This window comes from Macaca fascicularis, chromosome 20 (genome assembly GCF_037993035.2).
Source record: "Macaca fascicularis isolate 582-1 chromosome 20, T2T-MFA8v1.1".
NCBI lineage: Eukaryota > Metazoa > Chordata > Mammalia > Primates > Cercopithecidae > Macaca > Macaca fascicularis.
Window position 1 is genome coordinate 79,824,918 of NC_088394.1, and position 23,359 is coordinate 79,848,276.

The 23,359-nt window shown below is 57.6% G+C and overlaps 2 protein-coding genes across 8 annotated transcripts in view; both read left to right on the plus strand.

The window, feature by feature from the left end:
• The first annotated feature begins 2,361 nt into the window (after positions 1 to 2,361).
• Positions 2,362 to 15,307, plus strand: OSGIN1 (oxidative stress induced growth inhibitor 1). 4 transcript variants are annotated; one of them, XM_065537076.1, is made up of 8 exons: positions 2,362 to 2,492; positions 3,220 to 3,645; positions 4,224 to 4,303; positions 6,732 to 6,830; positions 8,328 to 8,464; positions 9,934 to 10,125; positions 10,347 to 10,438; positions 14,042 to 15,307. In XM_065537076.1, the coding sequence occupies exons 4-8, from the start codon at positions 6,764 to 6,766 to the stop codon at positions 14,985 to 14,987; spliced, it is 1,434 nt and encodes a 477-aa protein (XP_065393148.1). In that variant the 5' UTR covers positions 2,362 to 2,492; positions 3,220 to 3,645; positions 4,224 to 4,303; positions 6,732 to 6,763; the 3' UTR covers positions 14,988 to 15,307. The 4 variants fall into 4 exon arrangements, with proteins under 4 accessions (XP_065393148.1, XP_065393147.1, XP_073883769.1 ...); XM_065537075.1 differs by lacking the exon at positions 3,220 to 3,645; XM_074027668.1 differs by lacking the exons at positions 3,220 to 3,645; positions 4,224 to 4,303 and having other exon boundaries at positions 8,328 to 8,834; positions 8,949 to 10,125.
• Positions 15,308 to 17,475: 2,168 nt separating this feature from the next.
• NECAB2 (N-terminal EF-hand calcium binding protein 2) overlaps positions 17,476 to 23,359 on the plus strand; it is a 35,556-nt gene continuing 29,672 nt past the window's right edge. For all 4 annotated transcript variants that reach the window (XM_045381553.3, XM_045381554.3, XM_045381555.3 and 1 more), the window contains exons 1-2: positions 17,476 to 17,709; positions 20,999 to 21,023. In XM_045381553.3, coding sequence (XP_045237488.1) covers positions 17,509 to 17,709; positions 20,999 to 21,023 — 226 coding nt within the window. In that variant the 5' untranslated portion in view covers positions 17,476 to 17,508. The remainder of the gene's footprint in view (positions 17,710 to 20,998; positions 21,024 to 23,359) is intronic.

Here is a 23,359-nt window from a genome sequence, read left to right on the forward strand (position 1 = left end):
ATTCTGCCCCCTAAACCCTTACCCCCAGCCATCAGGCCCTCCCTTAGTGCCAGCACTGGCACACAGGTACACACACACATGCACACATGAGCACATGTGCACACATGCACAACATTCTCATTTTCTCTCTCTCTCCCCCTCCCTCCCTCCCTCCCTCCCCCCTCCCTCCCTCCCCCCTCCCTCCCTCCCTCCCCCCCTCCCCTCTGTAGGTTCCTGCTACTCTCACCTCATCAGAAGTGTTTTTCACCAGGACCCAGCCCCAGCCCTGCCAGCAGATGCTCCGGGGCCCTGGGCTGCGGTTTCCAGGCTGTACATGACTCCAGGGCAGGGCTGTGGCCACCCGGTCCACGACGAGGGTGAGGAGGGTGAGGCATCACCTCAGGCACAAAATTTTAGCGGCGCCAAAGCACCCCCATCACCAGAATACATACTGTGTACATGCAGTGTTCTTACAAATCAAAATTCATGAAAAAAAATCCAGAATGAAAAAAAGATCAAACTTTTATTAGAAACACAGCATCGGAAGTCCTGGTTCTCCTTTTGCATCAGCCCCAAGGCACTGCTCTGGAAGCTGTCTGGGTTTATCCTGGCTTTTTTGCATTAATTTAGATTTTTTTAATTGCCTCAAAATACTATTTTGTTTACTGGTTTTGGTTTCCTCTTAAAGTTTGCACTCAAAGGTGCACCCCCCATCCCCCACCCCTCCAAGGTGGCAGATGGGAGGATGAGGTCTACAACAACATCAACACTGAAAATAACAGCAAATGTACACTGAGGTCTATGTGTGCACCGTGTCAGCTTCCTCCCTCCCTCCCTCCCTGCCTTCCTCCCTCTTTCCCTCCCTCCCTCCTTCCCTCCCTCCCTGCCTTCCTCCCTCCTTCCTGCCCTCCTCCCTCCCTACTTCCCTCCCTACTTTCCTCCCTCCTCCCTCCCTACTTCCCTCCCTCCCTCCCTGCCTTCCTCCCTTTCCCTCCCTCCCTCCTTCCCTCCCTCCCTGCCTTCCTCCCTTTCCCTCCCTCCCTCCTTCCCTCCCTCCCTGCCTTCCTCCCTCCTTTCTGCCCACCTCCCTCCCTACTTCCCTCCCTCCCTCCTTCCTCCCTCCTTCTCTCCGTCCCTCCCTACTTTCCTCCCTCCTCCCTCCCTGCCTTCCTCCCTCCTTCCCTCCATCCCTCCCTACTTCCCTCCCCCCTCCCTCCCTCCCTACTTCCCTCTCCCCTCCCTCCCTCCCTGCTTCCCTCCGTGCCTCCCTTCTGTTTAAGCGATATTGGGCACCTATGTGTGCTAAGTGCTATTCTAGACGCTGGGTAGAGCAGTCGCGAATACGCCTTCCTGCCCACACAGAGCTCACGTTCTGGTTTGGGAAGAGAGACAATAAAATAATTCAGAAACAGGCCGGGTGCGGCATCTCGCCTGTAATCCCAGCACTTTGGAAGGCTGAGGCAGGCAGATCATCTGAGGTCGGGAGTTCCAGACCAGCCTTGCCAACATGGTGAAACCCTATCTCTACTAAAAATATAAAATCACCGGGCGTGGTGGCGCACGCCTGTAATCTCAGCTACTCAGGAGGCTGAGGCAGGGGAATTGCTTGAGCCCGGGAGGTGTAGGTTGCAGTGAACCGAGATCGCGCCATTGCACCCCAGCCTGGGAAACAAGAGCTAAACTCCGTCTCAAATAATAATAATAATAATTAGGAAACAGCAAGGTGTGGGGTGTGCAGTGCTACCCACACAAAACAGGAGAGAAGAGCCAGGGAGCAGGCTTCAAGTTCTAAGCATGGCAGCCCAGAAAGATGTCATTTAAACCCTCACAGCCACTCTGGCAGAGACAATCTGTGACTTGCCCCAGTTTTCAGATGAGAACACTGAGGTGTGGGCCCTAAGCAGCTTGCCAGAGCCCTGCAGCCAGGAAATGGCAAAGCTGGATTCTCAGCCCAGGCAGGCTGGTGCCAGAGGGCTTTTGGGGGCTGGAGGGTGCAGTAGAATCCAGGTGGAATGAGGGAACTGGACGGGTTTACTTTGTGCGCCGGACAAAGCCATCTCCTCCTCCTTGTGGGAAAGGCCAGGCTGGCTCATTCAGAGGTTACTGGTTCCTCCTCCAGAGACTGAGCCCTGGGGATGGGGGTCTGGCTGGGGGGAGGTGGCTGGGAGGGAGCGCCACCCTAGGCCCCCTGGCATGCTGCCCAGCAGGGGCCCTTTAAGGCTGGCCATGAGGCAGGCAGCGTGACACCCGCCCAGTGTGCAAGTTCATTCATCACGGGTCCTTGCTGACTCACGCTTATGAAAGTGATTTTCCTGGCCCCGCCCACTGCCTGCGCCGCCTCCTCCCTCCCTGTGAAATACCCTCACTTCCCTCTGGCCTCTCAGAGCCTCTTGGATCCCCACGGGGTAATGGGTGTCCCGATCTCACGGGGGACTCTGTGATCTGTGATCCCCTGACCCTCCTAGAGCACAACTTGGCCAGGCTCGCCGGGCTCCCGCACCACTGCCTGTCAGGTGAGTGTCCGGGGCCAGGCTCCGGGGCAGGGAATCAGGCACATCCCAGGCACCAGTGGCAGGCCCAGCTGGACTGGAGGGTCTGCAGAGCCCTGGCGCCAGGCAGTGATCCCGGGCGGTCCTGAGTGGAGGCCCTCCCCTGGGTTCTCTGGAGCCCGGCAGGATTCTCCCCTACCCCAGGTTCCTCCCAGATCCTCAGCTGTGTCCCTGACACCCTCAGCCAAGCAGCTGAAGCGGCCACAGTCCCAGCATACCCTGGCCCATGTAACCGCCGTTCCTAGCAGGAAAGAGGGGTGTGGCCAGCCGGGTGTGCCGCCCGCTGTTCTACGACCACTCTGTCGGCAGCCAGGCTGGGTGCCCTCCCGGTTTCTGCTTCTCCTGCTCAGGAGGGACAGAGCCATGGGTGCCCATGAACAGCCCCCAAGCCCCGGAGGTCCCAGCGACTTAGCTTCTCTCAGGAGGCTCAAGAGTGCGGTGGGTCGGGAGGGTGGCCCCTGGGAGGCTGGGGAGCTGCAGGAGATCCTGGGCTCCAGGTGTGCGGCACTGGGGTGAGGGCTCATCTGTGATAAACAGCAAGTGCCGCTTGTGTGGATAGACCACCTCCTCACACTTTAGCCCCCCAGGGCTTCATGTCACTTTCTTGGTCTCCCTGTAATCAGCTGTTTTACTGGAGGGGACTTGGCAGAACTAAGATTTGTCACATGGCCATGGTCTTGGACACTCCTAGGTGACCTGAGGCAAGGCGCCCACTCCTCCTGAAGGCCGTTTCTTCCTCTGCACAATGGGGATGAGAAAGCCCACCTCTTGGGGTGTCTTCAAAGGCAAATGAGTAAATGGCCACTAGAGGTGCCAAAGAAATGCAGACATACAGGTGTCCCAGAGTCTCAGAGCCGTTTGCAGCTTTAACAACCTCAGAAGTACAAATGCTGCACACTTGAAAGAAATATCAGTCGAAGGTGCAACTGTTTTCATTTCTTTTATCATATTTGCCTTTGTGAAATTTGAAACATCAATTTTTAATGTTAACTTCTTTCCATCTACTGCCGTCTTCAATCAAAGGGAGTTAAAAAGATAACATTAAAAATTGACTCTTCCAACCCCATAAAACTGAAAAGCACAAAAAGAACTGAAATGAAACTTTGGACGCTCTTTTGTAAGTTGGCAGCATACTTGTCTGAGGTAATGGGTGACAGCATCAAGCTGCTTGGGACTTTGGGGCGTCGTGGGTCACTCTGCGCAGGAAGTGACTTCTCAGGTCCAGCCCCTGGGTGGTGACCTCACGTATGTGGCATCCAGAAGCTTCTGTTCAGGTGCCTGAGGACAGTCTCAGGAGGGAGCCCTGGACTTGGAGCCCCAAAGCCCTGGCGGTAAATCAGTGCCCTCTGCTGCCTGCAGAGGCTGGTAAGGGGCAGCCAGTTCAGATTCCTCACTGGCCAACAGGGGCTCCTGCAAGTGTGTTTCTCAGGGTGGTGGGAGAATCGCATGGCCCAGGGCGGGTGCACTGGGGCAGATGGAGCACGTTGGCTCACCCGTTTGGGGAAGGGGTTGGGGTGTCCGGGGGGTCAGCCCACGGGGATCAAATATTGGTTCCATCGCCCACCGGCTCGATAGCCTCAGGGCATGGCTTCACCTCTCCAAGCCTCAGTCTCCTCATCTGCAAAGTGGGTTGCTAGGAGGATCAAAGGAGGTAATGTGGGGAAGCCCCTTACCAGGAGGTCCCATGCTCCCCAGTGGCTGCTGTTCCCGTGGACCATGATGAGGACTGAGGGGCTCGGAGCCATTCAAGGGTACCAGGAGCAAGCCAGAGAAAGGTACCAGGAGCGAGCCAGAGAAAGCTCTCCGGGACCCGCAGTCCTATTCTCCAAGGCCTCTGGGTATACCCAGCGCTCAGGGTCAATGAGAAATGATCCCTTCCCGGCCAGAACACCAGGTCATCAGCTGTCCCTCTGCCTCCCCGCCTGCCACTAGCGCTGTGACAGAGCAGTGGGGGACCCTGGAACGGACACTGCACATTCCACCCGGCAGAGGGGTCTCAGCAAGAGCTGTCACAGCCCTCGGGGCACAGAGAAGGCTCTGGAGCAGGGCGACCTGGGCTCCGATCCAGCCCAGCCTGTGAAAGCTGGTTCAACCACCTTGCAGACTGTAAAGGGCCGTGAGAAACTCTCTGGCCCTCAGAGTACTTACAACAACCCGATTAAATAAGGATTCAATTTGTTAATGTGTATTAAGTGTTGAGATCATGCCTGGCACGCAGCCCACTCCACAGAAGTATGGAAATGTCAGCCCCATGCTGCCTTTGTTGTTCTTGTGACTATTACTATTATAATTGGTGGCGGCGTCACCCTGAAATCCCCTCCCCAGGCAGGCATCCTGGGGCCTCGCAGGGAGCCGGGCAGGGAGAGGCCAAGTGGTCCCTGGCGACTGCAGGATGTCACCTTCCTTCTCTCCGGAAAGGGAGGAGGAGGTCTCGGGTGCTGGGCATACGGGCTTGCCTAGACAGGACACGGAAGCTGTCCCTGGCCCCCGCCCCAGCGGAGGCAAGGAAGGCTGCGCTCAGGGGAGCAGAGAGCACCAACACAGGGGTCCCTGACAGACCCCTTCCCTGCTGGGCTCATCCTCACCCTCGGAGCCTCCTTCCCCTCACCTGCAAGACGGAGGTGACAGGGCTCACCTGTCAAGGCTGCTGAGTGGGCTGGATGCTACTGCTTAGATGCAACCTCCTTCCCACTGTAGAGTGCTGTGAGAAGGTCAGTTGTTGTCACTGCGGGGGCAACACTCGGGTCCTCTCAGTGGCCCATCTGTATGGCAGTCTCTCATCCATCTCCTCGGAGCCTGCCTGGAGGTGGACGATGGTGTTTCTGTCACCCTGCGCACATCAGAGGCCACACACTGGTCTCAGCTGTGTTTGGCTGGCCTGTTAAGGATCTTCCAAAACCGTGCTTTCATTCATTGCGCACTTCTTCAAAGCAGATAATTCGCATAGAAATCCAGATTCCCACTTTCTCTGGAAGAATTCTGGAGGCAGGTGACCCTGGGCCCCCACCCCTGGCCACTCTGGATGGTCCAAGCCCAGTGCCCTCCCACTCAGTCTTTCCCCTGTGAGTGTGGCACCTGGATCTCCATGGGGGACAGGCCGAATGGCGTGGGTGGTGGCACTGGCAGGGCCTTGGCACCAGTGAGCCCTGGGTTTCAAAGCCAGCTGCACGACACTGAGAAGCTTGTGCGACCTCTCTGAGCCCCATTCACACATCTGTGGAAAGGGACATTAACACGGCCAGGACTGCACAGGGTCAGTGTGAGGCGGATATGAGAAAAAGCATGTCAAATACCTGGTACAGAGTAAGTGCCAAATGCTCACCAACCCTGCGCCCACAAAGGTGTTGGCAGCGTGTGGCCCTCGGGTGAGGCTAGTGTCCTCTGCGAGCTGGTGTAGGGGAGAAGGTGGGTCTGATGCCCCTCTGGGCACTGGCAGCTCTAGGACCAGCACCTGAGTCCCTTTGAGCGATTTGGGCCTGGGGCCAGCAGAGGGCGCAGCTGCCCCAGAGATGGCAGGTTCACCCGCACGTCCCCAAACCTGGCCACTGCTTCCATTTCCCCAAGTCCAGCCCAGCCCCTGGGGCAGGCCACAGCACTGGCCCTTTCCCCATGGTAAATTCGCTCCAGGCAGGTGCTTCCCATCTGTGAGCCCACTGCATCCCTCAACCATCCTAGGAGGTAGGGACCCACTGCTTCCATTTTACAGATGAGGAAACTGAGACCCAGAGAGGCCCAGGAATGGGATAGGGAGCAACTAACCAGGGCTGGGTGACAATTCCAAAGTCCACCAGGCCACACTGGGACTCGAGGGCTGTGGCCCACAGAAGGGCCTGGCAGGGCTTGTTCCTGGGTTGGCCAGGAACGGCCTCTCGGGAAGACAGATAATGAGCTTCGGGGACTGTTGCTGCTCCAGTGAGATGGGAGAGTAGAGTGAGGCTCAGAGGGACAGTGGCTGCCTGGGGCGACCAGGCCAGAGGAGGGAAGGTCACGTCCTGCATGACCGGGGAGGGGTGGGGCAGACGGGCTGTTCGGAGCAGAGGCTGTGTGGGAGCAAGAAGGGAGTCCCATCAGATATGCCTCACGGGGACCCCGGACAAGACCCTAGGGGCCACAGGAGGCCACCCTAGCTGGAAGGTGAAGTGGCTGTGTGGACACCCAGGCCTCACCCAAACGGGCTCTTCCTTCCCCTCTCCCCCGCTCCAGGTCCACCGCCAGCCCCAAGCCCCCCACCAGCCATGAGCTCCTCCAGAAAGGACCACCTCGGCGCCAGCAGCTCAGAGCCCCTCCCAGTCATCATCGTGGGTGAGTGTCAGCGGCAGCCGGGGAGGGGCTCCACTGAGCCTTCCGGGTACCCCCCAGGTCTGAGGGCAGGAACTGGGCAAGTCCAGGCCTGGCCTCTTTTTTGTATTTCAGGGGGTTTTTTTGTTTGTTTGTTTTTGTTTTGAGACAAAGTCTCACTCTGTCACCCAGGCTGGAGTGCAGTGGTGCGATCTTGGCTCACTGCAACCTCCGCCTCCCGAGCTCAAGCCATTCTCCTGCCTCAGCCTCCCGAGTAGCTGGGATTACAGGCACTCGCTACCATGCCCAGCTAACTTTTGTATTTTTAGTAGAGACGAGGTTTCGCCATGTCAGCCAGGCTGGTCTCGAACTCCTGACCTCAAGTGATCTGCCTGCCTCAGCCTCCCAAAGTGCTGGGATTATAGGTGTGAACCACCATGCTTGGCCCAGGCCTGGCCTCTTTACAGTGGTCTTTAAGCCATTGAGCGTTAACTATGTGGCCAGTGCTAGGCTTAGCCGTTTATAAACTATCATTCCCTTTTACACCTCCGAGAACCCAGGGCTCTAGAACACACCCATCAGCTGGAGGCAACCCAGCGTGGGGCAGGGAGGCCTGGTCCTGAGCCCACAGTGGTCCCATGACTACCCTGTGCCCAGCACTGTGCTAGGTGCCCACACGAGAGGACACACAGCAGCTGCTTATAATTCCTGTCCTCTGTCTGCAAAAATGGCGACAGATGACCCCCCAGTATGCAGGCGTCCAGTTGAGCCACGTGAGATGGTCATTTCTGTAAGGCAAAAACAGATGGGTGCCTGTGATTTCTTATGGTTCCTCCTGGTATCCTACATATGAGTAATATTCTGAATCAGACGAGATAAGGAGAGGGCAAAGGACAGATAAAAAGAGAAGCGCTATCACAGGGCTGTGCCTGGTGAATTGCCCAGGAAGCACCACAGATGGTGGCGCAGTTCTTCAGACATGCAAGCAGCAGACCCAACAGGTGGCCCGGCACCCCTGAGCGCCCACGAGCACCCACCACTCAAGCTCACCCCCAGGCCACGTAGCAGTCTGTGCTACATTCCCTCATCCATCTGACCTAGTTGTTAGCAATCTCAGAATCTCAGTCATGTTGTCAGAGGTTCCCTCTGTCTGGGTTTTAATCCCGGCTCATCTACCTTCCCGCCGTGTGACCACGGGCAAGTTACTTAACCTCTCTGTACACATTTCCTCAAGGATAAAAGGAGGAAAAGAGTAGCACTTACCTCACTGAAGCTATTGTGAGGCTATTGCGAAAGACTCAGTACAATTCCTGGCACAGAAGAAGCTCTCAGCAGTTGTCCATTCCTTCTTTTTTAAATTATCATTAGGCATAGTGTCTGGCACAGGCTAAGGGCTTAATCAATATTTTATTTTTATGAATGAAGGATAAATGAATGTGCCACAACTAGATCAAAGCGTTCCACAGTAGTGTCTCCCACCTGAAAAGGCCACCCCCTTTAACCTCCACCCTCTCTCCCCAGGTAACGGCCCCTCTGGTATCTGCCTGTCGTACCTGCTCTCCGGCTACACACCCTATGTGAAGCCAGATGCTGTCCACCCACACCCCCTGCTGCAGAGGAAGCTCACCGAGGCCCCGGGGGTCTCCATCCTGGACCAGGTGGGTCAGCCTGGGGCCGGAGCTCTGGGGAGGACACACCCGCCCTTGGAAAACTACCGCAGCTTTCCCAGGGAAAAACAAAAGTGTGTGTTTGCTGGAAACAAGACCAAACACAGAATTCAAGAGTCCACAAAGTCAGCCACGGAGATCATGAAAGAGAAATCAGAGACCCACAAATGCCACATGGTCTAGGACTCACTATGCCCTAGACCCCTGGTTCTCAAGGAGGGGACGATTTTTCTCCTTGGGGGCACCTGGCAATGTCTGGCGACAATTTGGGTTGTCATGGCAGGGTGGCGGTACTACCAAATCTAGCAGGGTGGAGGCCAGGGATGCTGGCAAACGTCCAACACTGCACAGGACAGCGAGGGTGGTGGAACTGAAATATCTGCGGTGGAGTTTCTCAACCTTGGCCCCACTGACATTTGGATGACTTTGTTCTAGCTACAAAGAACGATCTGGCTCAAATGTCAGTGGGGCCAAGGTTGAGGAACTCTGCCACAGATATTTCAGTCCCACTACCTCCTGCCCACAAGGGTTTGCATATCCTCCCTCCATACCCTTGTTTTCCACTGTGCCCCTCCACGACTTCCCCTTGTTGACCTCCCTCGTCAGGCAGCATACATCCTCCTGTTCCCCTCCCGCCCAAGTTGGGGATGAGGAAATAGGTCTTGACCATTTGATCTGGATCAGTATTTTTCAAAATACTCTCCATAGAATACTAGTTCCTCAGTATAACATACAGAGAAAAATGTCCCCACTCCAGTAAAACAGGGACACACTGGGCTTGGCAAAATTAAACAGGTAAATGATGGATGGCTGCAGGACTTGTCAGAACCCGCCTGCATTATCTACTGTTAAGAGGCAGCACCGCCGGCTGGGCGCGGTGGCTCACGCCTGTAATCCCAGCACATTGGGAGGCTGAGGCGGGCGGATCACGACATCAGGAGATCGAGACCACGGTGAAACCCTGTCTCTACTAAAAATACAAAAAATTAGCCAGGCACGGTGACGGGCGCCTGTAGTCCCAGCTACTCAGGAGGCTGAGGGCAGGAGAATGGCGTGAACCCAGGAGGCGGCGCTTCAGTGAGCCAAGATCGCGCCACTGCACTCCAGCCTGGGCGACAGAGCGAGACTCTGTCTCAAAAACAAAACAAAACAAAAACAAAGAGGCAGCACCTCCCCAGCTGATCTGACCACGCTGATATTAGGGTAGGGATGTAGGCTCAGGCAATCGCCCCAGTCTCATCTAAGCTTGCCCATTTGCTCTGTACTCTGGGGCCCTTGGCCTCCTGGAAAGCCCTCAGAATGAGAGCTTCAAACTGCCCCCAGTGTGCGTATCTCTCTGAGACCCTCCAGTGCCACGGAAACGGCCCAGCCCCAGTCCCCACATTCCTGCCCAGCCTGAGACTCTGGGAAGACGACCCCGCTCTCCTCCAGCAGCCCCTCTGACCTGTGCCCCACTCCAGGACCTGGACTACCTGTCTGAAGGCCTCGAAGGCCGATCCCAAAGCCCCGTGGCCCTGCTCTTTGATGCCCTTCTGCGCCCGGACACAGACTTTGGGGGAAACATGAAGTCGGTCCTCACCTGGAAGCACCAGGAGGAGCACGCCATCCCCCATGTGGTCCTGGGCCGAAACCTCCCCGGGGGAGCCTGGCACGTAAGTGGGCAGCGAGGGCATGCCTTGTGGGGGGGGCTCTCTCCCTCATTCTCCCCACTTGGAGCTGGGACTCTGGCATCTCCCTTTCCTCATTCTCCACCCCACAACCCTGCCTCTCCCTCCTCCCTCCACCCAGCCCCAACCAAGGCCTCCCATGCCCTCTAGCCCCAAATGGGTTCAGGTTAGCAGAGGCCTGGACCAAAGCGTTCCTTTTCCTGCAGTCCATCGAAGGCTCCATGGTGACCCTGAGCCAAGGCCAGTGGATGGGGCTCCCGGACCTGGAGGTCAAGGACTGGATGCAGAAGAAGCGAAGGTGAGGCTGCCCCAGGACGCCTTGGGGGACACGGAAGGTTGGGCCTGTGAACCCAGAAAATCTGAGACAGGTCTCAGTTACTTTAGAAAGTTTATTTTGCCAAGGTTGAGGACACGCCCATTACACAGCCTCAGGAAGTCCTAAGGACGTGTAGCCAAGGTGATCGGGCACAGCTTGGTTTTAAACACTTTAGGGAGACATGAGACGTGAATCAATATTTGTAAGAAGTACACTGGTTCGGTCTGGAAAGGTGGGCCAACTTGAAGCAAAGGCAGGAAGCGGGGAGGGGCTTCCAGGTCACAGGTAGGTGAGAGATAAACAGTTGCATCCTTTTGAGACTCTGATGAGCATCTCCAAATGAGGCGATCAGATATGCATCTATCTCTGTGAGCAGAGGGGTGACTGAATAGAAGGGGAGGCCGGTTGACCCTCAGCAGTTCTCAGCTTGACTTTTCCCTTTAGCTTCGTGATTTGGGGGGCCCCAAGATTTATTTTCCTTTCACAGGCCCCCCACACTGAGCCCAGGAGTCAGAGGTACAGGGGTTTCAGAGTGCATCTGGTCTGTCTTCCTCTTCTTCCAGAGGGGGAAACTGAGGCTCAGATAGGGAAAGGACTTGTCCAGCCCACATGAGTGGAGCTGAGCAACAGAGCTGGCCTCCCCTGATGACCCCCTGTCCCGTGCAAGCAGCAGACCATCCTGTCACATGGCCCCCAACTGGGCCTCCCCGGAGTGCCCCAGCCCCTAAGGAGGGGGTAACAGCTGGCCCCTGACCCTCACGCCCTGCCCCATGCCTCTGGCACAGGTCCCCCAGTCCGTGGTCTCCCTTCAGCCCCTCAGTCTATTCTGAGCCTGGCCTAGAACCATCTTTCTGGGTCAGCTCACAGGATGACTTTCTTTTTTCTTCTTTTTTTAAATGCTTTTGCTACAGGTGAGTTTCATCCTTAACCATGAGCCCACAAGTTGGGTAAACTAACTCACCTAAGGTCATGCAGATTATTGGAAATGGAGAAGGAAAACAGCTCACCCGAAACGCACACTTCTCCCCACCCTTTCACTGCTGGGGTATTTTCTCCCCATCTGGCTTCCTGCCCCATCATGGCCACCCTAGAGAAATGGTTTGTGAACCCTGAATATCTGAGACAGGTCTCAATTTGGGAAGTTTAATTGCCAAGGTTGAGGATGCATGACCATGACACAGCCTCAGGAGGTCCTGATAACATGTGCCCAAGGTGGTCGGGGCACAGCCTAGCTGTGTACATTAGGGAGACTTGAGACATCAATCAATATATGTAAGATGGACATTGGTTCCGTCCAGAGGCGGGACAACTCCAGCAGGAAGGGGGTTTCCAGGTCTCCGACAGGTGAGGGACAAAGTTGCATTCTGGAGTTTCTGATGAGCCTTTCCGGAGCAGGCAATCAGATGTGCGTTTCTCTCAGTGAGCAGAGGGAAGACTTTGAGTAGGATGGGAGGCAGCTTTGCCCTAAGCAGTTGCCCGCTTGACTTTTCCTTTAACTTAGTGATTCATGGGCCCAAGATTGATTTTCCTCTCACAGTTTCAATCACTGAATAAAGGAGTTCCAGCCCCTGCTCCTCCCAGGTGTGTCCACCCAAGTGAGAAGCTGCCCCAGCGCAGATGCCCGGGTGCCGTCTGCCTTTTGGGAAGCCCGGCTTCCTCTGCCCCCAGGGCTGTGACCCGGCTTGTGTCCCCAACGGCAGGCACTCCAGGCGTCCCCCTCCAGGCCTCACTGTCTCTTTGATGCAAAGACTCTTCTGCATGTTTGGCAGGAAGACACCCAGGTTTGTGTAGCTACGTGTTAGTAGGCAGCCAGAAACTTGCATTTCACATGTAAGCACAGCCTTTTATAGCCTACTTTTGCGTTTTCACATTCTATCCCAAGCATTTCATGTGGCGATGTCACAGCGTTCAAAACCATCCTTTTACGTGGCCTCACAATATTCCCAAAGGCGGGTGAGCATCCCCAGTCCGGCAAATCACCAAATGCTTATTATGTGCCAGGCCTTGGGCTTAGACATCAGAGCACAAAACCACCGCAGACACACCCCCTGCCCTCACGGCGCTGCCAAGGTTACCCAGCCCCTGCCAGCCCTGGAGCGTTCATTCTTTCCATTGTGTCATTATTATAAATAACTCCGCACAGAACATGCTCTTGGGACCGTTCTGTATCACAACCTTTACAAAAACTGAGAAAAGGAGAATGGCGGCCCACAGAGATAAATTCCAGGGTCACAGACGAGCTGCGCTGGGTTGACTGGCACGGCCTTGGAGGTCCATTGTCAGCTCCTGCTACATGTAGCCAGACAGCAGGTGGCACAGGATTCTCCCATAAGGGAGTTCATCCTGAACCATGAGCCCACAAGCTGGGTAAATTAACTCATCTAAGGTCACACAGTGAGATACAGGAAGGTGCTAGGATGATGCCAAAGCCTGTCATTCAACCCCCACAAGAATGGGCCTGCAGTCACTGCCCCTGGAAAGAGTGACAATTAAAACAGCAACAACAATAATAAAATACCTCCTGCTGCTGTGTGGGCTGGGAATGATGGCGAGTGCCTCACGTGGGAGTCTTTAAATCAACTTTTAAATTGACTACATATGGGCCGGGTGCAGTGATGCGAGCCTGTAATCCCAGCACTTTGGGAAGCCGAGGCCGGTGGATCACTTGAGGTCAAGAGTTCGAGACCATCCTGGCCAACACGGCAATACCCTATCTCTAATAAAAATACAAAAATTAGCCAGGCTTGGCGCTGCATGCCTGTAGTCCCAGCTACTCAGGAGGCACAGGCATGAGAATCGCTTGAGCCCAGGAAGCGGGGGCCAAAGTAAGCTGAGATCACGCCACGGCACTCCAGCCTGGGCAGCAGAGTGAGACTCTGTCTCAAAAAATAATAATAAAATAAAATTTAAAAAATTAGCTACATATAGAAAAGTACGTAACTCCTGTGAGTACCGGTTGATGAAATTTCTCAAGGTAAGCACAGAGAATCAAGAAACCGACCTTCTTCCCAGAAGCCCCCATGCCCTTTCCGAGCAGGACCCCCTTCCCCATCCCCGGAGGTAACCCCTCTCTTGATGACCAACTCCATAGATGAGTTCTGCCTGTTTCTGAACTATATAAAAACGGAATCATACCATATTTAATCCTTTGAGGTGACAATCATGGTGGCCCATCCTAAGCCCTTTGTTTTTATCGGCTCACCAAATCCTCTCCACAACCTCACGAAATAGGTCCTGCCACCAACATCTTCCTCATTTTGCAAACTGGGGAAACAGACACAGCTCCCTGATGGCAGAGTCAGGATTCGAGCCCAGGCAGTGTGGCTCTGGAGGCTGCACTCTGAACCCCGCCCTACACCACCCTACACTACCCTATACCACCTCTCCTGAGGGAGGTACCCTTGTTAGCTCCATTTTACAGAAGAGGAGACTGAGGCTTGGAGAGGTTGAATTACCTGGCCCAGTCCTACAGCTACAGCCTAGTCCAGCTCCAGGGCCTGATACCGCCCTGGACCTCTCCCATCCCACCCAGCCCCCCAACCCTTAACAGTGTCTGACTCTGGCCTCCTGCATCCTCCCCAACAGAGGCCTTCGCAACAGCCGGGCCACGGCCGGGGACATTGCCCACTACTACAGGGACTACGTGGTCAAGAAGGGTCTGGGGCATAACTTTGTGTCCGGTGCTGTAGTCACAGCCGTGGAGTGGGGAACGCCCAATCCCAACAGCTGTGGGGCCCAGGACTCCAGCCCCCTCTTCCAGGTGAGCGGCTTCCTGAGCAGGGACCAGGGCCGGCAGCCCTTCTCGCTGTGGGCCCGCAACGTGGTCCTCGCCACAGGCACGTTCGACAGCCCAGCCCGGCTGGGCATCCCCGGGGAGGCCCTGCCCTTCATCCACCATGAGCTGTCCGCTCTGGAGGCGGCCACAAGGGTGGGTGCGCTGACCCCAGCCTCGGACCCTGTCCTCATCATTGGCGCGGGGCTGTCAGCGGCTGATGCAGTCCTCTACGCCCGCCACTACAACATCCCCGTGATCCATGCCTTCCGCCGGGCTGTGGACGACCCTGGCCTGGTGTTCAACCAGCTGCCCAAGATGCTGTACCCTGAGTACCACAAGGTGCATCAGATGATGCGGGAGCAGTCCATCCTGTCGCCCAGCCCCTACGAGGGTTACCGCAGCCTCCCCGGGCACCGGCTGCTGTGCTTCAAGGAAGACTGCCAGGCCGTGTTCCAGGACCTCAAGGGTGTCGAGAAGGTGTTTGAGGTCTCCCTGGTGCTGGTCCTCATCGGCTCCCACCCCGACCTCTCCTTCCTGCCTGGGGCAGGGGCTGACTTTGCAGTGGACCCTGACCAGCCACTGAGCACCAAGAGGAACCCCATTGACGTGGACCCCTTCACCTACCAGAGCACCCGCCAGGAGGGCCTGTACGCCATGGGGCCGCTGGCCGGGGACAACTTCGTGAGGTTTGTGCAGGGGGGAGCCCTGGCTGTGGCCAGCTCCCTGCTAAGGAAGGAGACCAGGAAGCCACCCTAACACCCGGCCAGACCTGCTGGCTCCCAGGCCCTGAGAGGACAAAGATGACCACATCTCTGCTGGATGTAGGGTCCGTCCAAAGATGCCCCAGGGAGGGGCGTCAGCCCACATAGCTGACCTTTGGGGTCAAGAGGAGTAGGGATCCCAGTGTCTGAGGTGGTAACAGTGGCCGCAGGCCAGGGTCGGCCTAGACCTAGGATTTGGGGGTAAAGCTGCTGGTGTGAGCTGGGATCACCAGGACCAGCTGAGCACCCAGCAGGAGACCTGCAGGCCTGCGCCTTCCAGAAGCAGGTCCCAAATAAAGCCAGTGCCCACCTGCACTCATGCGTCTGAGGACTCTGTGCTCAGGGAAGGAGCTGTGTTCCCGGGACCCTGCACTGGGCTCGGGGGAAGGGAGGGAAGGCGATTGGGGGAGGAGTCCTGGGGCATGTGGTCCTGGATGAGGTCCATGACTGGGGCCTTGGGGTACAAAGGATGGTGCCCCAAGTGTGGGAGCAGTTGAGCGGGCAGCTGTACTACAGCCTGGGGGTGGCAGTGGCGGGTGTGTGCAGGGAGTGGTGTCCCGGAGGGCACTGCAGTTCTGCCCCCCCCCCCCCCGCAGTCTGTCCCCTCTCCTCTCTGTTCTGCCACGTGGCTTCCTTTCAGTCCCTCCTGCTGGCCAGGTCCCTGCCTGCCGCAGGGCCTTTGCACAGAGGGTCCCCAGCCCAGGACAGTTTCCCGCCTTTCTTTAATTCCTCTTCCTTGGGGTCTCTCAGGGTAAGAATCACTTCCTCTAGGAAGCCTCTTCTGACACAAATCCCTCCACTGCCATCGCAGCAAAGACTCCTCTCATGGTCCAAGGTGCTACCTTTTCATAGCAGTTCAGTTTTTATTTTTCTATTTTTTTGAGACAGAGTCTCATTTTGTTGTCCAGGCTGGAGTGCAGTGGTGCTTGGTTCACTACAACCTCTGCTTCTGAGTTCAAACGATTCTCCTGCCTCAGCCTCCCAAGTAACTGGGATTACAGGTGCCTGTCACCTCACCCAGCTAGTTATTTTATTTTTAATAGACAGGGGTTTCACCATGTTGGCCAGGCTGGTCTTGAACTCCTGACCTCAAGTGATCCGCCCTCTTTGGCTCTCCAAAGTGCTGGTATTACAGGCATGAGCCACCACACCCTGCCAGCAGTTCAGTTTTAATTGTTCATTTATTTGTGGAATCATTTCAGTGTTTGGCTCTGCCCACTTGGATGTAAGCTCCAGGAGCTCCAGGAGGCCAAGTACACCATCTGTTTTGCCCATTGCTGGAACTCAGCACTTGGGCACCTGCCTGGCACCTAGTGGGTTCTCCTTAATTCATCTTTTAAATGAATGGGTGGATGGATGGATAGATGGGAGGATGGTTGGATGGATGGGAGGATGATGGGTAGGTGGACGGGAGGGAGGGTGGGTGGGTGGATGGATGGGAGGGAGGATGGATGGATGGATGGATGGATGGGAGGATGGTAGGTGGATGGATGGATGGATGAATGGATGGGAGGGTGGGTGGGTGGGTGGATGGACAGACAGATGGGCAGGCGGGCAGATGGATGGATGGATGGATGGATGGATGGATGGATGGATGGATGGATGGATGGATGGATGGGAGGATGGTGGGTGGGTGGATGGATGGATGAATGGATGGGCGGGTGGGTGGGTGGATGGATGGATAGATGGATTGATGGACAGGTAGGAGGGCGGATGGATGGATGGGTGGGTGGGTGGATGGATGGATGGATGGATGGGAGGATGGTGGGTGGGTGGATGGATGGATGAATGGATGGGCCGGTGGGTGGGTGGATGGATGGATAGATGGATTGATGGATAGGTAGGCGGGCGGATGGATGGATGGATGGACGGACGGGTGGGTGGGTGGATAGATGGATGGGTGGATGGAGTGTAAAAGAAAGATGTTCTGGGGTGAAGACTGGTTCTGGGCGTTGTGTAACGAAAGGGGCGGCCTGAAGGGTCGTCCACGCCCGCGGGAGGTAAGGGTGGGCGCTCTCGGGTGTGACAGGGCCCGCGGTGCGTGGGCGCCGCTCCCTGGGGCTGGAGCCGGCAGAGGGCGCTCCGGGCTGGCTGGACATCCGCGCTCCGGCCCCTGCAGCGCGCCGCGAGTGGGAGGGGGGACTTTAGAAGCGGGGACAGCAGGAGACTTTTGGGGAGCAGACCCCAGGGGCGCCGCCCTGCCCCCAGGCCCCACCCACCCCGCGCCTCTGGGTAGCCCCATCTGTGGCTGCGCCCGCGCCCCTAGCCCCGGCGGGCAGTCCTCAGGCCCCGCGCCCGGCCGCCGGGGGTGGGGGCGGCGGGGAGCGGGCACGTGTCTCGGGGTCCGGCCGGCCCGCCCCCCGGCGCTGGCCAGTCCCCGCGGTGTCCGCGGCCGCGGGGGCAGCGGGAGAGAGGGCGGGGCAGCGCGGCCGGCGCGGGGAGGGGGTCGCGCGGGGGCGGGCCGCGGCCGGGCGGGGGTCGGCGGGCTTCCGGGCGGCGGCGGCGGGCGCGGCGCGATGTGCGAGCGGGCGGCGCGCCTGTGCAGGGCCGGCGCGCACAGGCTGCTCCGGGAGCCACCGCAGCAGGGCCGGGCGCTGGGCGGGCTGCTGCGCTGGGTGGGCGCCAGGATGGGCGAGCCCCGGGAGCCGCTGGCCCCCGCCGTCCCCGCGGACCCCGGCCCAGCCTCGCCGCGCGGGGGCACCGCCGTCATCCTGGACGTGAGTACGCGCCGGCCGGGACCCGGAGCCCCATCCGCCCCTCGGGCGGACCCCGACGCCGCGACTCGCGAGGCCCCCCCTACCCGGGCAGGAGACCCCCAGCCCCTTTGCGTGCCAGAGCGGGAGACCCCAGCCCCGCCACGTCCAGGCCGGTCTCCAACCCAGTTGTCTCCCTGGGCCGGGAGACCCCCTCCGCCCCTCCACCCGCACTTCTCCGAGTCCCTGCCTGCCCACAGTGAGGACCCGTGAGCCCCCGGACCCGGCCACTGTCCCCCTAGTTTTGTCCAAGCCAACCCCCCACCCTTTACCCCGCGGGACCGGAGTCCCTCGCCGCCTCCAGCCCCCTCCTCCTCCCTCGCCGCCTCCAGCCCCCTCCTCCTCTCCATCCCGGCTCCTGTCCGGAGCGATACTTTTCAGAGGCCCCCAACAACCCCTACCTCTAGCCCACCTCTCTTCGCTCTAGACCCTGAGCCCCTGCTCATCTCACGCCCAAAGACCCTTCGCCCCAGCTACTGCCACTTTAAAAGTGAAGCTCCCTCCCCACCTTCTGTCTTCTCGTCTCCTTTCCGTAGAGCCAGAGCCATCGCCCATCAGCCCTGAGCCAGTACCTCTCTGGTCTTCCCCACCCCGCCCCCTTCCATTCCAAGCCCTCTCCTGTCTTCTGTTCCCTTCCCCACACCCCTCTACCCTAGCGAGAGCTGGGTCCTCTTCATGGACCAGACTCACCCCTCACCACCCCTCCTAACTCCCCTGGGACGCAAACCACCCACCTCTGGGAAGCCCACCCCACCCTCCCGCCCACCCCACCCGGGAGGGAGCGGCTTGGAGGAGGAGGACTTCTCCCGGCAGAGAGCACTAGGAGGAGGTGGAGGGGGCTTCTGGGGGTGTGGACTGCGTGTTTCAGCGAGGGTCCTTCTGGGATGGCGCTGGGGGCTGCCTCTGCCTGTGTGGTGGATTTCTGGGAGAGTGGTGGGTGTGTGTGAATGTGTGTACACGCGTGTACAGCAGATCCCTGTGAGTCGGGGGGGCTCCTTCCCTTCCTCTCTCCTCTTTCCTGCTCCTGGAACCCTTGGCAGGGTCTGGACTCGGGGCGGGGGGGTGCTGGACACAGCAGGGGAAGCTCTAGAGTGCCACACTCACAGGCACAGACACACACTCGCACACAGCCAGAGAAACACCTGTGCAGCCACACACACACCCCCCACCCCGTCTCAGGAGGACCCCCACAGAGCTCCCACTGAAAGTCCTAGGCAGAGCCCTGCAGGCCCAGGCTGCCCTGCACGGAAGCCCTGCCCAGTGAGGGTGGGGGCTCTGAGCCTCCATCTCCTCACCAGCCAAATGGAGTGATGAGCAGGGGCGGGGCGAGGGGTGCTCCTGCAGACTCCTGGAGCTGGCTGACATTACCAGGTGTCAGCCCTGCCATGTCACTCATGTGTTCAGCATTCCTGCCCAGAGTCGGCACCTGCCTGGTGCCTGGCCTCAAGGGGGATCTGGGACACCCAGATAGGGCCCCAGCTTTGAGGAACCTTGCCCAGTCAGGAACAGGGCTGCAGGGTGCCCAGGCTGGATCTTTGAGGAGGGCCTGGGGGTCTGAGGTTCAGCCGGGAGGAGGGGTGATGTTTGAGAGGCCCTCCCGTGCTTCAGTCTCACCGCCCAGGTGCCTGGAAATGACCGAGGGTGCCCCTGTCTCGTTGCTTGGAGGGATGGGGGTGGAGGGCATCTGTCCTTTACCCTAAGGCGAGGACAGAGGGTGGAAGGGTCAGAGTGAGTATTACCTCCTCCCCATGGCTGACCTGGCCTCAGCAGCCCTCCCTGGTGTAGGGAAATGTGCACATGTTGCTGCCCCTCCCTGGGTCTTCGCACCCTCCTTGCTACAACAAGCCAGTGAGATTGGGGTGGGGGCCACCCCAGACCCTGGGATCCTTCTCAGGCTTTAAAGTGCTGGTGGGCCAGGCACCGTGGCTCGTGCCTGTAATCCCAGCACTTTGGGAGGCCGAGGCAGGTGAGTCACCTGAGGTGAGGGGTTCGAGACAGCCTGACCAACAAAGTGAAACCCCGTCTCCACTAAAAAATACAAAAATTAGCCAGGCATTGTGGCAGGTGCCTGTAGTACCAGCTACTCGAGAGGCTGAGACAGGAGAATTGCTTGAACCTGGGAGGCAGAGGTTGCAGTGAGCCAAGATCGCATCACTGCACTCCAGCCTGGGCAGCAGAGCGAGACCCCATCTCCAAAAATAACAAATAAAAAGTGCTAGTGAATCAGTCCCCTTAGGATCTGGTTACGGTGAAAGGTCTGACTCCACTACAGTGCAGAGTAGGTGGGACGTCCTGCATTGCAAACAAGCGCCTGCAGGACCCCCGAAGAGCTCCTGTGAATAGCAAGGTCTTAGCACACAGGTGTCAACATTGTGCCTGGGAAGCTTTAAATATGCTGAAATCAGAGCGGGCCTCACAACAGCTGATTCAGTCACCCTGGGGTGTGGCCTGGGCTGAGGAGGTTTTGAAAGCTCTCCAGGTGATGGTGTTGGAATGGGCGGAAAGCTGCCTTCGAGCCTCAGCCTGGCAAGCGGCACTGCCAGCCAGACCTTGAGGGAAGGGGAGCAGCTCTAGCCCAGGGATTTGGATGTCACTGGAAAGGCAGGAAGAGGAGGCACCTGGTCTGTAGGTTCAGGCCAGCCTTGGAGCTGCCCTTCACCCATCCCTGCCTAATGCAGCCAGAACCTCGTCTGTGGCTGCTTTTCCGAGCTCTTGGCGTCCTGTTTCTCCTCCTGCACCCCAAAATTAACACAGTCCTGCCTGTGGCTGGCATTGTCACCAGGCCTTGCAAACACCTCCGTCGGACTTATCCCAACCTCCCTGGAAACACACCAGGGGTTCTGGAAGGACTGCAGTGGTAAAGGTTGTGGCGCTCCCTGGGACACTGATTGGGAGTGTGGTTGTATGCAGCTGAGCGTTTGGCGGTGGTTGAAGCCGTGTGGACTGATGACTGTGGATGTACACCTGCAGGGATGGCCGTAGGCCTGCGTGTGTCTGTCGGCATGGCTGGGGGCAGGCTGGTGGTACTGGCAGCCGCTTCCGCGTGGGCAAGGCGAAGGCCTCTGCCTGCAACATCCCTCTCCCGTTGGCCCTGGATCCCAGCCCAGGGATGGGGAGAGGGAAGAGGGGCTCAGCTTCCCAAGACCCTAAGCTGCTCCTAGGAGAAGAGAAGGATCCCAGTATCCGGTCAGAGGCCGCCGGAAGGGCTTGCCTCTCCCTGGCCCAGGGCTGACTCGGCCTCTCTTTTCTGCAGATTTTCCGCCGTGCGGACAAAAATGGTGAGTTTCCCTCCCAGGCAGTCTGCCGCCCGCTCCTTCTGTCCTTGTGCTTCATGGGGAAAGGATCAGGGATAGGAGACATGTGCAACCTTGAGCCTAAAGGCTTGGAGTGCAGGGGTCTGAAGTTAGAAGGCCAAATCCTGCTGCTGCTCTGTGCCTCAGTCTCCCCATCTGTAAAATGGGAATCCTAGTAGGGCCTACTTAGCAGGGACACCTCCACTCGAGGGCTCAATGAGTCATGTCTGTGATGCCAAGAACAATGGCTGGCTGTGGTAAGTGCTGGGTGTACTTTAGGCCTTTTCCTAGCTGGGTTGGACCAGAGGAGCCCAGGCCAGGGCTCAGAAACCCTCCTTTAAAGGAAGCCCCCAGCTTCACGCTAGGCCCTTTACAAACCTTGGTGCACTTCTTTGTAGCAACCTGAGCAGTCAGTGCTCTTGCCTCTGTTGACACCATAGCGACCCAGAGAGGTTAAGCAATTTGCCCCAGGGTTGCCCAGCTGCATGAAAGAAGTGGAGGCTCTCCTGCAGACCCGGGCCCTTTTCCCCTTATCAGCCTCTTCGAAACGGTGAGCAGCATCTTGTGGCCACGGAATTCATAGCACTCCACTTCTCCCGACTCCTTGGAAGGGCTCCACTTGGAGAAGGAGCCCAGGCCTTGAGAATAAGCACGGTTAGGAAGGCCCAGCTGAGCCTCAGCTAACACAAAGCACCACACCTTCTTAAAAATACCATGCAGGTGCAACGCAACTCACCGTGGACTTTCACCAAGACACATTCCCTCTGTGGGCCTTGGTTTTCCCGCGGGTAAAGTGGGGCAGTAACACTTGCCCTGCCTCTTTCCCTGGGTTTTGGGGAAAAGCCAGAAAGGGGGTGTAGGTGACAAATGTGTTTAAAGAGAATTGAGTGCTCCTGGTGTGTTCATTCATTGAGAAAATCCACATCAAGTACCAAGCCTGTGCCAGGGGAAGAGCAGGCAACAGAGACCCTGTGACCTGCCCCGGGGCCCTTGGTCCTCAACACCTCTGGCTCCGGTTCCTCTCCTGCACAAGCTGGAGTTGAGGATGGCAGCTCTGGCCTGGGTCTCCAGCACCCGCCTCATCCCTGGGAGTTCCTGTTGACGGCTCCCACCCAGGGCGGTTGCAGGGTTGAGTTGGAGGCCTTGGGTGGGGGTGGAAGGGCAGTGCACAGGCCTGGGCTGGAATCAGTTCCGATAAGTCTCCCATCCTGGCCTCCTGCATCCCTGGGGGTGATGGTGACCACTCCCAGGCTTCTGGGGAAGAAGGACCATCAGCAGTGATTCCCCATGGAGGAGAGGAGGAAATAAGAGGGACGTAGGGAGATGAAGTGGCTCTGGAAAAACAGCCGTAGCACCATGGCCTGAAAAGCCTTGGAGATGAGCCAGGGGAAACGGGAGGCTGTCCCTGAGATGGGGTCACTGGAACCCTCAGCGTCATTGCCTGTGTGCTGGTCTGGCTCCTCCAGCAGGTTGAGAGGCAGGAATTTGGGTTTGTACCTTGTCCTGGGCCCAATACCCAGCACACAGTAGGTCCTCAGTAAATGTCTGTAGACTTGGTGGACGTGTTTGTTGGTGAGAGCGTAGCTGTGCGTATCTCGGTGACTCAGCAGCGTGCAGCTGTTGGCAATGCGTGTGTCCAGTGTGGGCCTCTAGCCACGGCTGTATATCCTGAGTGTGTGTGCAGTTTGTGTGTGTGTGTAGTTTGTGTGCAGAGCATGTGTGGGCCTCTAGCCACAGCTGTACATCCCCTGTGTGTGTGTGTATGTGTGTGTAGTTTGTGTGCAGAGCAGTGTGGGCCTCTAGCCACAGCTGTACATCCCTAGTGTGTGTGTGTGTGTGTGTAGTTTGTGTGCAGAGCAGGTGTGGGCCTCTAGCCACAGCTGTACATCCCCAGTGTGTGTGTGTGTGTGTGTGTGTGTGTGTGTGTGTGTAGTTTGTGTGTAGAGCAGGTGTGGGCCTCTAGCCAGGGCTGTATATCCCTAGTGTGTGTGTAGTTTGTGTGTGTGTGTGTAGTTTGTGTGCAGAGCATGTGTGGGCCTCTAGCCACGGCTGTATATCCCTAGTGTGTGTGCAGTTTGTGTGTGTGTCTGTGTGAGTTTGTGTGCAGAGCATGTGTGGGCCTCTAGCCACGGCTGTACATCCCGAGTATGTGAGCAGTTTTTGCGTGTGTGTGTAGTTTGTATGCAGAGCAGGTGTGGGCCTCTACTATGGCTGTACATCCCGAGTGTGCAGTTTGCGTGTGTGTGTCTTCCTGTCTGCGGATCTGCAGGAGCCATTGCAGTGTATACACATGGGCGGGTGGTGCCTGGCCCCCTCGAGCA